Source organism: Sinocyclocheilus anshuiensis, unplaced genomic scaffold (genome assembly GCF_001515605.1).
Source record: "Sinocyclocheilus anshuiensis isolate Anshui unplaced genomic scaffold, SAMN03320099.WGS_v1.1 scaffold951, whole genome shotgun sequence".
Lineage (NCBI taxonomy): Eukaryota > Metazoa > Chordata > Actinopteri > Cypriniformes > Cyprinidae > Sinocyclocheilus > Sinocyclocheilus anshuiensis.
The window spans coordinates 272,114-289,332 of record NW_015546073.1 but is presented as its reverse complement, the minus strand read 5'-3'; the positions used below and the strand labels follow the sequence as shown (position 1 = coordinate 289,332).

At 37.6% G+C, this 17,219-nt stretch overlaps 1 protein-coding gene across 1 annotated transcript; it reads right to left on the bottom strand.

Moving 5' to 3' along the window:
- Positions 1–10,538: 10,538 nt before the first annotated feature.
- Positions 10,539–12,891, bottom strand: LOC107699782 (uncharacterized). Its single transcript, XM_016501173.1, has 4 exons — positions 12,745–12,891; positions 12,469–12,636; positions 11,342–12,369; positions 10,539–10,551 (listed from the first exon to the last, which is right to left on the bottom strand). Exons 1-4 carry the CDS (start codon positions 12,889–12,891, stop codon positions 10,539–10,541), a joined length of 1,356 nt encoding a protein of 451 aa, XP_016356659.1.
- Between the last annotated feature and the right edge of the window lie 4,328 nt (positions 12,892–17,219).

Below are 17,219 nucleotides of genomic sequence, written 5' to 3'. Positions count from 1 at the left end.
GATTTTTGACACAATATCTCACATCGGATAAGCTCCATTCTCTCCCACCTTTATTTACAGACAGATTAATGGGTATACTTTTGTCATGGTGAAAGGAAAAGTGCACCCAAAATCGAAACTGTCATCATTTACTCAATAACTCACACAAAGCAAAAAAATATATATAATAATAATAATCTGATATTATAAGAGACTTACTGACTTTATTTGTTTGTTTTTCTGTATATATCTGCATGTTGGTTTTTCAAACATTATAAGCAGTGAAGCTGTTTTTGTGCAGAATGGATAAATGCATACTTTTTGGGGCATTAAATAATGCCACAAATACCATAAACTGACTAAATCATCTTGCATGATTCATTTAAATACTGGTCATCTAAAAGGGAAACTCTTTCAGTAAGGTCAGCCGCAAAAATAACTGTGTTCATGCTTTTTCACTGCTTATGTTTCACTGCATCTTTAATAAATCCTGACAGTAGCTTTCTAATGGCAAAAGAGGGTTTGAGGGTTATATAATAAACTATATAAAAAAGAATGGTAACACTTTATTTTAAGGACCAATTCTCATTATTAACTAGCATGCATATTACTAGCATACTGGTAGTTTATTAGTACTTATAAAACACATATTAAAGTGCAAGAAACGGAACAGTATTTATATCGTTTTTTACCTCTGATTTACTGCAATGTCAGACTGTCCTGAGCGTGTTCGAGTCTTCTTCTTCAGCCGGTGCGTGACGTGTCTTCTTCTTCTTGCTTTACGTCGGAGCGCAGACTTATAAGTGCATTACCGCCACCTATCTCTCAAGTGGACCATTGACACTCCCAATTGAGCTTGTAGATAGAGTGTCAATGGACAATAAAGTGTGACCAAAATAATTTAATAAAAAACACATACATGTTGGAGCCTATGGCCTCATGTGCAGCACTTCAACAGGACAGTTGCACTTCAGGTGACCCGGGTTTGAGTCCCACGTTGAGTTTGAGGACCTTTCCGAATCCCATCCCACTCTTTCTCACTTTGCTTACTATCAGATTCGACACTGTCCTGTCTCAATAAAGGCAAAAATGCCCAAAAAAAAAAACAAACAAAAAAAAAAACATATGCATCATATGTGATGTACGCAACCACATGACCTTCTGTAATGCCCAAATCTAGAAAACACACACTCCCACCCAAGTAGTCCTGTCCGAATTGGTACATAAAATCACAGACATTGGGTTGATGATAAAAATTGTAACTCAAGCGTCATTTAGAAAACTAGTTGGTCCCACTTTATATTAGGTATCTTTAACTACTATGTACTTATGCTGAAAAAAATATTGTTAGGTACAATGCATCTGTTGTTTTCATGTTGAATTGCAAAACACTTTTGCTGGTGTTGAGGTGAGATATTATTAAGGTTAGGGACAGGTTTGGTGGTCTGATTAGGTTTAAGTGGGGGTTAAGGGGTAGAGGTAGGCTCAACAGAGTAATTATAGATGTAACTAAAGATATGAATTACAGATGTAATTACAGGAAGGTGTTTTTAAATATATGTACGATATAAAAACATGTATGTACAAAATAAGTACATTGTATCAAACGATTAATTTAAATATAAGTACACAGTGGTAAAAGACACAATATAAAGTGGGTCCCTTCCGAAAAGGGCTATTATATCAAAAATGCAGCCAGGATATTCTTCAAAAATCCACTTTTTTTTTCCCAAAAAACCAAAGAAACTCATATGGGTTTGGAACATCATAAAGGCTGAGCTGTAATACTTTAATCCGTCATTAAACAGTGTAATAGGCTGATAGTGTGAGAGTGAACGAGAGAGAGAAACAGAAAGCGACAGAAAGAGAGAGTCCCAGTTGTCCCTTCTTATCAGATGAGGCATCCACTTCAATTTGCAATTTTAATGAAAATCAGACACCTGCACTGCAAATGATCGCCACTCTGTAGACTTCAGGAAAAAAGCCAGAGCGAGAAGAGAGAGAGAAAGCAGGGCGGGTGAAAAACAACCCATAGTTCCTATCGGAGGGGGACAGAGGCTCTGGACGTGAAAGAGTGTAGAGATGATGTCTGCTGTCGGGGCGGCCCGAAGACCTGATTACCCCCCACGCGGGAAACACACACATATACACGTACCCCTCCTCACCATGAGGTAGTCCCTGCACAATAAATAGTTTGGGCCGAATGGACGCCACCGGGGCGAGGTGAGCCGCCTCTGCGGGGCTGCCAGAGCGGGGTGTCCTCGGAAGGCCAGGGGAACCGAATCGGACTGGTTCTTGCTTATTCACATGAGAGAGAGAGACAAACAGACAGAAGAATGGAGAAAAGAGCGCGGAGAGGAGGTCATCAAGATCTTATCGGTCCATTACTTCAACTCGCACACACAAAGGCAGCTACTCTTTTACAGCTTGGCCTAGATGTAGGGCCAGCTCCCGCGTAGCGCATATGCGTACCGAGACAAAAGAGCTTTGGTGCAGGTGTTAGGAGATGCCGCAGACGGTGAAAAAGCCCGGTGCAAAATCTTTCCGTGTCCGCAGCCTCACATTCAGATAATGGATAATGGAACTGCTGGCCCTCAAAAGCTGTGTCCGCATTTTTAACCGGTCAGCCCTGCAAAAGGTGTCTCCGGTTCTCACACACCGCTCTGCCCTGGAAAAGTCTTTGAAATTGTTTGCTGAGGAGCCTTAAGTTGTATTTAACTATTCAACACAATCTCATTCGTAATTGTAGGTATCTATACTAAAGCGTAAACTTAGCCTTGCATAGACACTGAAACATACAGTGCATCATATTGACAGTGTTTAAAACATAACCATTTTACATATGAACAACTTTAGAGATCAAATGTTTACAAATTATTTTAATTTCATAGAACACTGAATTCAAAAAGATTAAATTTGTCCAAAGCTATGACTCTGATGCTATGATTTCTGATGCTAAATATTAAAGGATTTCATCACTTTATACAAAGGCAAAACTGGAAAATTATATAATAATTTAATCATTACACAATTAATGAATATTTATTTAGTAAAAAATTACAAATTAGTAAATATAATAGTTTGTAACTTACATTATTGTCACTGTGATACTGTGCAATTAAGTGTAGATTACTGTTTAAAAGTTTGGTCTCAGTAAAAATAACACTTTTAAAAAGCAAGAATGCATCAAATTATTCAAAAGTGAGAGTACACACATTTAAAATTTTACAAAAGATTTCTAGATTCTAAAAGCTAGTAAATAGTTATTTTAAATTTTAATAATATTTAAAAAATCTTAGTTTTTACTGTATTTTTGATCTATCAAATTAATGCAGTCTTGGTGAGAATAAGAAACTAATTTTAAAAAACATTTTTTTTTAAATCTAACCGACCCTTAGCACCGTATACCCAAACATACAAGAATGTATGCGTAAACACCATGTAAGAATGCTAATGAGATCAGGCTGAACTAATAACACATTTCACAAAGTTATATCTTTATTAAACAAATATTTATAGAAATTTCACATAAACACCTTGAAAATGATCTCTATGAAATGTTTTGGAAAGTGCAATTCAATTGAGTTGGAGGTTTGCTTGATCACAAGTTTTTGATTTGAAAGAATTTCATTTCAAGTTCATATTTAAAGCCATCTAGAAGAAGAATTCTTGAAACTACAAGCCTGGAAAGGATTTACGCAAGGATTTCTAAAAGTCTGGGGCCCCATAAGTCCACGTTCAGGCAGATAGTTTACAAACTGGGAAACTCAGCACCACAGTTACTACTACAAAGTTAAGCACTGTGAAGTCTGAGATGCAAGAATGCTACTACAGTGTCAGAGTCAAGATAGCTACTATTGCTGAAAGTGACACACTGCCACAAGTCCTGTAGATCACTCAAGACAACCAGGCGTTACAGCGCAAATACGTTTGCAGTGAAGGTCAAAGAAGAACAGTGCATGCTACGGTGGATTAGATATAGCTGAGTTGGCTGTTGATTTTGGCAGCGAGCAACCAAGAAGCTGTTGGGCCATGATAATGATTCAAATCACAGAAGTAAATCATCAAGGCAGTTAAATTTCAAGAATGATCATTCTGATGCTGCACTCCAACAACTGTGTTGAGTTTCTATTTATAAAGGGTCTCTCTAGGCAGTCTGCAAACACCAGCAGTCATTCCTTCTGTCTTCCTGTGCATCAGCATGTCACATCGCGTCCATCATTAGCATCACTGAAGATAGGGAAAAATGTGCACTCTATGTGCCACTATTAAAAACACGCACCTGTTGCCCCATTCCCTGCTCCGCTCTCTCTAGGGTGTTGTCGCCCCTTCAGGGGGTGGCCGGGACACGTGGCTCTTCTCTAGAACGGTGTGGTCAAGGCCCCAGCTGCACACCATTTTGGCAGGTGCCATGACGGATGATCATGCAACTGGAAAATCAGACAAAGCAAATGCACACACTTGCTGTCAGTGATTAGTGAGCCTTTATCCTGCCCTTCACAAGACAAACACTGGAGAGGTTTCAGGGCCCTCTCTTAGATCATAATGTTTTAGATCAAGATATATCCAGAGCTGGGTAGTAACTGATTACATGTCATCTGGATTACGTAATCAGATAAATTAAATTTAAAAATATTCGTAATCAGACTTTTTTATTGATTACATGATTACATATTATTGAAACAATAGCAATCAATTATTCATAATGCATTGATTCTCCCTAATTCTTCTTTTTTTCTCAAATAGCCTACCGCTTATATACATTCAGAAAGTCTTCCAGTTTTGTGGACATTCACACAAAGACCAGTCATTAGTCAGGTGGCTATAATTACACAGACAACTGAGTGGCCTCACAGCATTTGACCACTGGATTTACAAAAATGATTTCAGTTTTAAGAACTGTTTTCTCAACATTTCAACATTGCATCAACTACTGATGAACACTTAATTTATTTTTATTTGAGTTATCACTCTATGTCCATTACTATGTCTTTAGAAGGCTTCTGTCTTTCAAAAACATTAAAATGCACAAATTCACAATATTTCTTATTTACATGTAATGCAGGGATTCCCAAACGTTTTTGTCAGCCTAACCTCTTTCACCTAATATATTTACTTGAAGACCTTTTTAAGGTAATAATGATTGAGTAACACATTTGCATGTTCGCGGTTCTCTGACGTTGGTTAATGGTCACATGACATGCAGGTAAACAAATCAAATATTTTATATTTTTTAGTAAGTTTTATTTCAATTGTTGTTATTTTAAAATTATTTATTTTAATTTTACATTTTTATGATGTAACAAATTAATAGCTTTTCATTAAACTCACACACTCTCTGCAGTTCCTTCACGAACCCCAGTTTGGGAAACTTTGATGTAATGTAATGTTTAATGCACTTAATTTTGTTAATAACAACAAATGGAATTTTTTTTCTTTATATTTTTATATCAATATGGATAAAAGATTATCCTATTTAAATCAACATGATTAACGAGTTATGTAAAGTAAAGTAAAAAGTAATCTAAAAGTAATCAAAAAGTAGTCTGATTATATTACCTAAAATGTGTAATGTAATGGATTACGTTACTAACTACAATTTTTGTCATGTAATTTGGAGTCAGTAATGGACTACAATTTTCAAGTAATTTACCCAGTTCTGTATATATCAGATAAGATATGATCAGATATGTTCACATAAACCATATCCTTGGATTTCTGTGTGCTGTAATTGTGTTATGCCGTACATCGAGTATGAGATCTATGAAGAATGCTGCATTATCTATGACTTTAATGCATTATTCATGACTTTTTTTCCCAATCACTCAGCCCAAATAAAGTTACTCAAATAAATTGAATTTGAGATTTAAAAAAAATATTTAAAATGCCTCAAAATATGGATGACAGACAGACAGACAAAGCCAGATATATTCTATTCTTGTTATTCCAATTCAACTTACTCATGAATCAAAGGGAGTCTATTCTTACATACTGAGTTTCACACAACCCTGACTTAAATAGATAAACACCAAAAAGACTGGCTACAATTCCCTTGGTGTGTAAATTAATGCATTGCAGTAACTTGATATCCATCGTCATGAAACCTGGACCACGGATTTGTCCCAATGAACTCCCTGTACAGCACTCACTGACAAGAAGCCATGGCTATTCAAGACTTCCCTTAACGTACAACCCAATACTTAAACCCACATCCACCTATTCTCAAAATTAGTGATGATGGTTCTCCCCGGTCTGTGCACGTGGCTCTAGGGGGCAGCAGGTGGGTGTTAAGGGGGGCACTAACCCAGAAGTTGTTTGTGAGTGCACAGCAGGAAAGCAGCACAGAGGGACTTCGCTAAGCTAGGGCCTCCAAAACATCTGGAAAAGACCTACGGGTTGCCGTCGCAACTGTGCATAGAGGGAACGCTTTAGTGGAGGGGGGGAATTTATGACTTCTGTCTGTGGTTTGGATTATGTGGGTCTGTGAGCATACAGTGGTCAGTAAAGGTTTAGCTGGCACAAGGGCTCAAATCTCCAGGTCAGACAGGGACCAGGTGAGGTGCTGCATGCATGAACCGTCTGTTTGTGTTTCAGGATTTTGTTCCAGTCTTGCTGTGCCGATGGAATCAGAAATAAGAATCACAGGTGTCTGCTGCACTTCCTGTTCCACAGATCTGCCCCCCGCACAGTCTCAGACCACTGCAAATGTAGGCCAAATCTCTCCACTGAACCCCACACCTGGAAACCCAACCACCCTAAGCATCAGGGGGTGTTGGTTACATAACATTAACCCATAGATTAGTCCCAGGAACTGCAGGTTTACTGACATTACAATCCTGCTGTATCATCACTATGACGCTCAACACATGGTTGTTCCAGTGGGACTATCCTTGAAAATGGATGAAAAGCATCTTGCTAAACAACATCAACACAGATTACATGATCTACCCAAGCTTTGAAATAAATTTTCATTCCAATGATTATCATTCAGACCAGTCGTTCAGCTGGCTTCCCTAAAAATGCCTTTTTAAACATTGTCAGCATATAAGAGCTTTAGCTGGAGCTCATTTTAATCCTGGATCCGATTTCATACCAGAAAAAAACATGATAAACCAAAAGTGCCATGTTGGAGTGACAGATAGATCCCAAGGGTCCGGCGAGGCTTTAGAGTCCTTGTACGGGGCACATATGGAGAAAAGTCCACCATCTGTAGTACTTAGCACACATTCCTTAAACATAACAATGGATATTTCATGTCATCATTTTAGCCACAAGCTCTAGTAAAGGATACTACCATCTCAAAGGTATTCAACACAAAAAATAGTAAAGACAGATTCAAATAAATAGAAGTCGTCTCTCTCAGTGACATACAAGCAACACTATCAGCTGCTCTTAGTGGCTCCACATTCCCAACTAAATCCCACTCCATTCAGACCTCTATTAGTATGCGCAGATTGATAAACAAAGTCTATGTGGCATCCATAACAGCCCAGGCTTCAGTTCAAAAGAGCAATTTGTCACCACCTTGTGGAAAATGATCCCCCGGGGGGCTTGAGCTAATAGGGACGGGTCAGTTTAATTGTGAAATGAGTGTTTCATCCCTAGCTCGCAGGAATTTGAAACCCCTAAGGTGCAGCAGACGGGCCTGTGAGTGAGGTGGATCTTGGCAGAACGCAGAAGGCAAATACAGTCAGCTATTTTTTTTTTCCAGGCTCTCATCAGAGAGGAGAAGGGAGAGAATGAGCCATTGGGCAGGCTCGTTTTTACAGGCCTTCAATTGCTTGTGATATCAGCTGGAAGAGAGACCAGAGAAAAATAAGGAGAAAGTAAACAGGGACAGTTACATGAAGAAAGCAATTACGCAGTCCCACAGAGAATTTTTTTGCATATTCTGCAATTGCCCTGGTATTATTTACCCAAATCTTAAATGTTTTTCTTAGAATGAATTAAAAGACTGTGTACCGTGAAATTATGTTAAGAAACGTCTTTGTATACAATCATATATGTAACAAATAACTCTGTAACACTTTACAATAAGCTTCCATAATGGAACCATTAACATTAGTTAACTACATTAGCTAACATGAACTAACGATGAAAGATACTTCTACAGCACCTATACATTTTAATTTCAATATTTAACTAATACATTATTTTTTTATTAAGTAACATCAACAAATACAATTCTATCTTGACAACTCTCAGAAGATTTTAGCATGGTTTTGACAATGTTAATGTTTCTGGTCTTGGCGGAATAGATCTGCTATGCTGCTGCTGAATTGCTGCTGCTGTTGGTTATTGCTGTTGTTGTAGATTATTGCTGCTGCTGCAAAGCAAGTACAGGAACTTGCTACTGCCAATACATACACCGATACGCTGCTGTAAGTATTTAAGACATACTGCTGCTTCACAAATAGCATATATAATAACCTGTAGCAGATCTATACAGGTGGAGCTGGGGAGGTGGAGGGTTTCAGAGGAACTCTGAAAGCGCACTGCAAACTGCTCTATAGTGAATGCTAACCAGCCATTTAAATGTAAAGCAGCAAGTTCATTGGCTGCGTATGCAACATGAACCAAATTCATTTTCTTTCATAATCTTCTTTGTGAATCAAAACAGTACGACAAGTTCACAAATGACACATGTGAGCTGAGAGTTACTGGATTTCACTCTAAAACACCATCCTGTAAACTTTATGTATAAATTACACTTAACCAAAGTTTACCCAACAAACTGGTGTGAAGTAATTTTGAGCCAAATCAGGCCAAAACTAAGGTCGTTTCGGGAGTTTGAAATAGATTGCAAACTTTCCAGAAATGTTTGCTCTAGCTAGTAAACACTTTTGAACTTTACCATATTCAGATTGTTATGCTGACGTTTTGTTGTGTGTTTACTTTGTTATTGAGAGAAAAGCACGAAGCACATATTGATATATTCATCTAAATGCAGCATCAACTGCTAACAGTATACCGCTGCAAAGGTATTTCAAACTTATTTTTACCCCTGAGCAAAGAACACAAAAGAACTTTGTGGTAAGTATATTAAGGCCTTTAATTAAAGTCACCTTTAATTCAAAATTGACAATTTGCAGTGTTTATAGTAAATGATTTATCCATACACATTGATATTAATGTGCCTTGGTAATCTTTAATAAAAAAATATTAACATCTCGTTTAAGAAGCCATTTAACTCAGACATATGTCTCATTAGGGAAGAAAAGTTGCAATTTCCAGATCATGCCAACTTTCTTTGTAAAGCAGTCTTTGGCTCTGGCATGAATTTGGTTGTCGATCAGCACCTCCTATTGTACTAGAGTAAATTTGTGCTTATTTATCATGAATAATATTTGTTTCGCTTGTGGTGTCAGTAGACTATTTAGTAATTCATTTTGGCTTTTTATTTCGCTTTAGTTGTGAATGAGCCTTGAGACCACACAAAGATAAAAATGGCTTTTTTCGATGTAAATGATATAATTCAAATATAACTAATTTTAAAATGATTCTCATTTTGAAGTGACTATTGAAAATATTAAATTTTTCCATTCCTTAACTATTCTTTTTTTGTATGTAAAGTCTGCTTAGTTATAGGGAAAACAGCTCTAGATATACAATATATAGAGGAAAATATTGCAACACACTGTAACAGCAAAGATAGGTCCAGACACCGGAGAGGGTAGAATCTTGTCAAAAGCATACAAACAATCTGATTAATTCCCTCTTGTTTGGACAGTGTCCTTTATCCCTGACAAAGACTACAGTGCTGTACTTAGAGCCAGCTAGCCTTATGTAGCCTTAAAGTTTCCCTTCCCTGTTAAAGCAAATTTCCAATTGAAACTTTGCGAGACCTGCGGCCCTCTACACTGTCTTTCTACTTAAGAGAAGCAGAAGAATGCAGAGGCCAAAACAAACTACCTCCCCAGATGATCGTAGGGAAGATAGCTTAGCAAGCATAAAGGCTAATGGCCTCAAGCTCCCGACTGAGGACCGAGCGTCTGTCTAATATCAATGAATCACGTCTCTGCATTTCTATCTTATGACAAGCCCATCATATTTTGCCATTTCCATTTTATGCATTTTATGACAGCCAATAACCGTGGCCCTTTTCTATCCTGAAGCGGGGATGCAGGAGCATGCGCATTAAGTCTGCCTCCCATCGCTCACAGCGAGTTATTTTAATATATTTTTGTGAGTTATTTTGGCAAAAAAAGCTGCCGTTAAGTCAGTCTTTGAATTTAGCGTCTTGGGAATTTAATCCACCCAGGTAAGATTCCTCAATTTAACTAGCTATCTAAAACTAAGAAAACCCCTATAGGAGTTAACGTAGTTTTTTAAAAATAAACTTTTACATTGTTTTAGGTAAGGTGTTGTTTTATTTAGTTCGCTAGCTAGCTATGAATTAATGAATTAATTAATGGAGCTAGTTGAAACGTATTTTCGACAGAGAAACAAACGATGTACATTGTTATAATTAGTAGTCTATAACGTTGGTATACCGTTGGAGCAATACCTGATATTGTGTTCGCTTTTAATACCCAGAATTAATGAGTTTTGTGTTGTATTCAGGTGTTGCACCTAATTTACATAGCAATGCAAGAAACATTTCTATCAATTAGTTGCACTAGCGGACACCTACACATGTATGTTTTGTTTTGACAAAAATTTATAAAAAGTATTCATATGTATTGTTTGTATGTATGTATGTATGTGTTTTACATTGCTTGAGAAAAAATACCCAATTCATTAATACTTTATATACTTCAATTAATAATTTAAAAATGAAAGGAATTAGAATTGAAAGTTTGTAATTGTTTTCTCTGAGTGACTGTTAAATAAATAAAGATAACGGCCTTGCTGTTTAAATATATTACAAATTTATTACAAAACATACATCTTAATTATCTCTTTCTCTCGCTCTCTCTCACACACAGTAAGCATATCACAGATACAAAGAAATTGAATAATTATATATAAAATACAAATATAAAATAAATAAATAAACAAAATAAATAAATAAACAAAATACAAAAAGTAATAAAAGTAGAAGATTCTGGTCAGCTGGTAAAAAGTATACAAATAACAAAATCAACACACCTTGCAAGGCTCACACAAAAAACAGTAATATACAGTGTGTTATTTCTGTTATGTTGATTTTTTTAAATGCCAGACCTGTTATATGGGATGAATATTGAACAGTTACATCAACGAACTAATAGAACATGACTAAAGTATTTCCACTACACATCTACACCGTATGAGACAAAGACAAACCAATCTATTTCTTATCTGTCCTCTTCTTCCGCATCTCCTCCATCCACTGGTCAAGTGGAATACCAGCATTTTGGGGACAGTATACAGTATGTACCCATAATACTGGCTGTGGCCACTTTCTTTGTTCCGCGGCTGTTGGCACTGACTACATTTATTTTTGTCAACTTTCCGATTGTAAGGCCTCCGGGCAGGTGGTGGGGAGGAAAGGGGGCCAGCAGGAGCAATCCGTTTGTATGCATTGACTTGTGGGGCCAAAAACACATACACAAGTGGGCCACTGGCAGGGCTGGGGCTGGAAACAGTAGGCAAAGGGGCAGGGGTAGGTGGAGATGTCTGCTGAGGGAACAATAGCCTCTGAGCTGGCAACCTTGGGCAGGCAGACTGCAGAGAATGGGTGTGTTGGGCCGGAGCTGCAGTCTTCCTCTTGTCCACTGCTTGTCCTGCTGTACTTTGAGGCAAGTGGTAGTGATGTTGAGGGCCAGGCCGTGGTGGTGCAGCAGTGGGGCGTACCTGTACTGGTGGGAGAGGTACAGGAGCAACAGGAATGGAGGCAGGCAAGTTGACCCCTTGCAGCAGAATATTACATTCCTGCCTCTTCAGTCGCTTGTTGTGCCACTGAATAAGAGTTGTTTGATTAACATCAAACAACTGCAGAGTAGAGCTCTGCATGACTGCACCATTACCCAGGACCAGCTGTCTGATCTTGCTGTAGTCTCTGAGAATTAGAGTCCATCTAGTCAGTGCATATTTACCCTGTTTTTTTGGACTTTTATGGATGTCACAGAGTTTTACAAAAATGCACTCTACCAGACGACAGCAATCTGGCCACTGGGCAGGGGATCCTGTAGATCCTAGGACGCAACGTGTCATGCTCTCCACACCTGGCGTAAATTCAGGTTTCTTTTTAGAGCACCTGAAGCGTCCTGTTGTCAGACGCGACTGGTGCCGTGCAGAGTACGCCACACGCTGCTGGTCATATGGTAGAAGGTTCTGCCACAGAGCTATGACGGTACTGGCCTGCTGGGAGTTAAGTGTTTGTCCAGTTTCATTCCTCAGTCCCACCAAGTACTGTGCCAGGCTGTCCACTCTGTCCATCCCTGGGATATTGCGCTCATCCACAGCCTGGCAAATATATGAATATATAAAAATAAAATAAAAACAATATCACAGGCAGAAAAATAGCACATCTTTCACACTGTTTACATGTCACAAAAGACCTACCAGCTGTTGCTGTGGTGCTGCAGGAGTCATGGCAGGTGGCCCAGAGGGACCTGTAGTTGGAGTAGTGGCAAGAGAGGCTGAGACGATGGAAATGTAAGGAGGAGCAGAGGCTAGGCTGGTGGGGACAGCTGTTGGGCCAGAGGGTGCAGTGGTCTGCTCATTTGCAACCTGTTAAATTTAATAATAAAAAATAATACTAATGAAATAAACATCAAAATAATACAATTACAAGCAAGACAATAACACCACTGATCCAACATGTCACAAAAGACTTGCCAGTTGTTGTTGTGGTGCTGCTGCAGGGGTGATGGGTGATGGCAGTGAAGAGGGACTAGCAGCAGCAGAGCAGGGACAAGCATGCCCAATCTGGAAAATATAATACTCTTTTAAAAACAGTTTTTGTGTTTGGAAGCCATCTTCCATTACTAGAGTAAATAAAATTGTAACTATTAAATTTAAATTTGTAACTATTCAGTACATGGTATAACCATATACGTGGGTAGTTTTAACTCACTACTATAAAAATCCTGTACATAGATAGCATTTGTAAATCAGCAAATTCTATTACATTTCACCTCAGTGTATAATATATTAATGCATAGTAGTATAGTAGTAGAATATATAGAAGTAATTTAGTACAATCATATTAAGTTTATTATCACACTGTAAAAAGTGATGTTGACTTAACTTAAAAAAATTGAGGAAACCTGTTGCCTTAAAATTATGAAGTAAATAATAATTAAAAAAAATAAGTTAAGTGAACTGTGAAGTTCACAACTTATTTTTTATTATTATTTACAACGGGTTTCTTCAATTTTTTTTAGGTTAAGTCAACTTATCACTTTTTACAGTGCAGTTGGTAAACACAAAGTCTCCTGTTATAACAGGTGCAACACCTGAATACAACACAAAACTCATTCATTTTGGGTGTTAAAAGCGAACACAATATCAGGTATTGCTCCAACGGTATACCAACATTATAGATTAGTAATTATATCAATGTAAATCGTTTGTTTCTCTGTTGAAAATTCGTTTCAAGTAGCTCCGTTAATTAATTAATTCATTCATTCATAGCTAGCTAGCGAACTAAATAAAACAACACCTTACCTAAAACAATGTAAAAGTTTATTTTTAAAAACTACGTTAACTCCTATAGGGGTTTTCTTAGTTTTAGATAGCTAGTTAAATTGAGGAATCTTACCTGGGTGGATTAAATTCCCAAGACGCTAAATTCAAAGACTGACTTAACGGCAGCTTTTTTTGCCAAAATAACTCACAAAAATATATTAAAATAACTCGCTGTGAGCGATGGGAGGCGGACTTAACGCGCATGCTCCTGCATCCCCGCTTCAGGATAGAAAAGGGCCACGGTGATTGGTGATTGGCTGTCATAAAATGCATAAAATGGAAATGGCGAAATCTGATGGGCTGTCATAAGATAGAAATGCAGAGACGTGATTCGTTGATATTAGACAGACGCTCGGTCCTCAGGCGTGTTCAAGTCCCAGCTCAAGGATCGGGCTTATTTGTTCATTAATGACGTCATCAGCGACTAGTCAACATCGACTCGAATTTCATCACATAAATGTCGACTTTAAAAAATCTGAAGTCGTTCACATTTATAAACCGACTCAGTTCAATCGCTTTCAGACACCATTTTTGTTATTTTCAGCAACCTCCGAAATGCAAGCCCATGACTGTGGGATATCATAGCCTTTGTCTTTGTGTATCATTACACAAGATGGTTATGAAAAAGAACAGCAAACACAAACTGATGCCATTTGGGACCCATGACTGGCACTGAATACTTTGTTCTAGCTGATCTAATAAGAAAAATGCCAATCAGGTGGAAGAGGAGAAGGGAGAGAGGGGGAGAAGGGTCCATCATTCATCAAAAGCAAAGAGAGAAAGATACATAGAGAGGGAGGATGGGGGAGAGAGAGAGTGATCAGATGATGTTTGGCTCTGGGTGTTAGGAAGTATCGTATGTGACACCTCCATGTGAGAAGGTTACGGCAGACCACTGTAAGGGCCCATGTAATACTCACATAGGACACAGGAAGAGCTGACTACTGGACTTCAACTTACTGCTGTCTCGCTTCTCTGATTCTCTCTCTCTCACACACACACACAATCACAGCCATTAAATCTATCAATACAGAGGCCTTTAAGAACTCAGTGCTCTAATCAAAGGGTCCACCCAAACAAACTTACAGAGCACCAATCGGTTCAATATGTGGGTCTGGAGCATCAAAGACCTGGTCTTAGTATGATGAAGCTGACGCGTTCAGTGCATGACATGATCAACTGCTAAATTCAAATCTGTAACTGAGCCAGAGATAGACTAGCCCGGTGCTCATCATATATCACAACTGCTGTGCTTTAAAAAGGTGCCATAGAATGGAAAACTGTATTTACCTTGGCATAGTTGAATAATAACAGTTCTGTACATGGAAATGACATACCGTGAGCCTTAAACACCATTGTTTCCTCCTTCTTATGTAAATCTCGTGCATTCAGCATGACCCTTCCAAATAAGGTAAAAACAGACCATTTAATTCTAGGGGCAAATCCTAGGGTTGGTTGTAAATGGACATGTAAAACCGTTTCTGGAGATTTTTTTTGCCCTTACCTAAGCCACATGTAGATATCAGAGAACAATGTAAAATATTGTATCAATGCATTGTATGGCACCTTTAAACCACATAATGTTTATGTTTTGGATTTACACAGACAACCATTCAAAAGCTTTGGGGTCAGTAAGCATTTTTTATATTTTTTAAACAAGTCTCTTATACTCACTAAGGCTGCATTTATTGGATTAAAAATACAATAGAAACTGTAATATTATTACATTTTATTACAATTTTAAATAACTGTTTTCTATTTTGTGATGGCAAAGCTGAATTTACTCTAGTCGTCAGTGTCAAATGTTCGTTCAGAAATTATTCTAATATGCTGATTTTGTGCTCAAGAAACATTTCTTATTATTATCAATGGTGAAAACAGTTACAAATATTTTTGTGGAAGCCATGATACTTTTTCAGGATTCTTCGATAAATAGAAAGTTCAAAAGAACAGCATTTATTTGAAATCTTTTGTAACATTCTAAATGTCTTTACTGTCACTTCTGATCAATAAAATACTTGCTGAGTAAAATAATTCATTTCTAATATTCATTTATATTAATTACAATCTTGCTGATCTAAAACTTGAGCAGTAGTATAAGTGCTAGCAAAAACATTTATAGTTTAATAATCCATAATAATCTATAAAATAACCTTTCAAACTTGACCACTAACATGATCATTTTAAAAGTATTTAAAACGCAAAATACATTTACTCACAAATATTGACAATCAGAATATTAAATATTTCACAATGTTGTTAAGAAGTTTGTAAATATTTAAAAAAAAAGAAATAAAACTGATATGTCAGTCATAAGCTACTGTGGATGCAAAGTGTCACGTGACAAGCTTAAAGTGTCGTTATGAAAATAGAAATGTGATATGTTCTAAAATAACAGTCGCTTCACGTTAGAATGTTTTAAATTTACGTGTGAAGGATTAATCGGTTCAGTGCCTGATTAGAAATTGTGACCATTACTGTCTTTTACATTTTTTACATAAAATATCTAACAACAATGTTAATTCAACATTTTTTAATTTTTAGTTAGCTATAGGTGTTGCAAGCTAACCATTCAACATGTTAGCTTAGCATACCACTTGGCAATTAGCCTACTAGCTTAGCCTATACCCAATGGAAATGTTCAATTATACTTTATTCGCTTTTGTTTGATCAGGCGTTATAAGAGTTTACCCCTGGTGTCTCAGGTGAACTCAGCTCAACAGGCAGACCGGACAGTTCATGACATTTGACATTTAAATGTAGCCATTGAAATGAGTGTGAATGCTAATGGATGGCTTTTGAGCAAAATTGTAGACTTTAAGGTGATTGTCACAATATTGTCAGACTGATTGTGTGCTTTCTTGAATGGGTTCAGTAGTCCGCCCATTTTTGCTCGTTCTTGAGTTTAGATGCTTTTGAAAACACACAAACAGTTCTCTGTTCTCTATTCCACATGGAACGGACAGAATGATTGACAATTTTATTTTGAATAATTCATCCGAGTGTGTGAAGGTCAGATGATGATCTGGCCTGTACCGCCCAGGACTTAGAGCAGAGGTGACACAGTCATCAAATATTTATTTACGCTGTGTACTTCCAATACACTCTCAAAATACACACACTAACCCACCACCATGACCCTCAAACACTTTCTGACCAGCCCTAGTTCTGCAGAAACTAACCAATATTTCCCTTAAACCTCAGATCTTAAACCAGGACATAATAATCTACTATAGATCAAACTTCTCGGCTGCACCGATTTAGAACCGATATGTGTGCAAGAATAAGGGAAAAAGAGAAACTGTTCCCAGGTCAGTGGGAAATGTACCAAAACTTTAAACAGTTTCACATTTTTGTGTGCGTACTAATGATTGGTATGTGCAATATGAGCCTGTGTCATCTTGCTGCATTATGTCTTTTCTGGCTTCCAGCTGCGCATTACTCATACACACAGGTGCAGAGGGTGTGTGCACAGTGTGGGCGGCAAAAACCGCTGATAAGTTAACTTAGGTGAGCCTATTTTGCAACTTTAGTAATAATCGAATACATGTTGCCATTTAACAGACTTCTTTCAAAAACATAATAAAATCTTACTGACCCCAAACGTTTGAATGCTAGTGGAA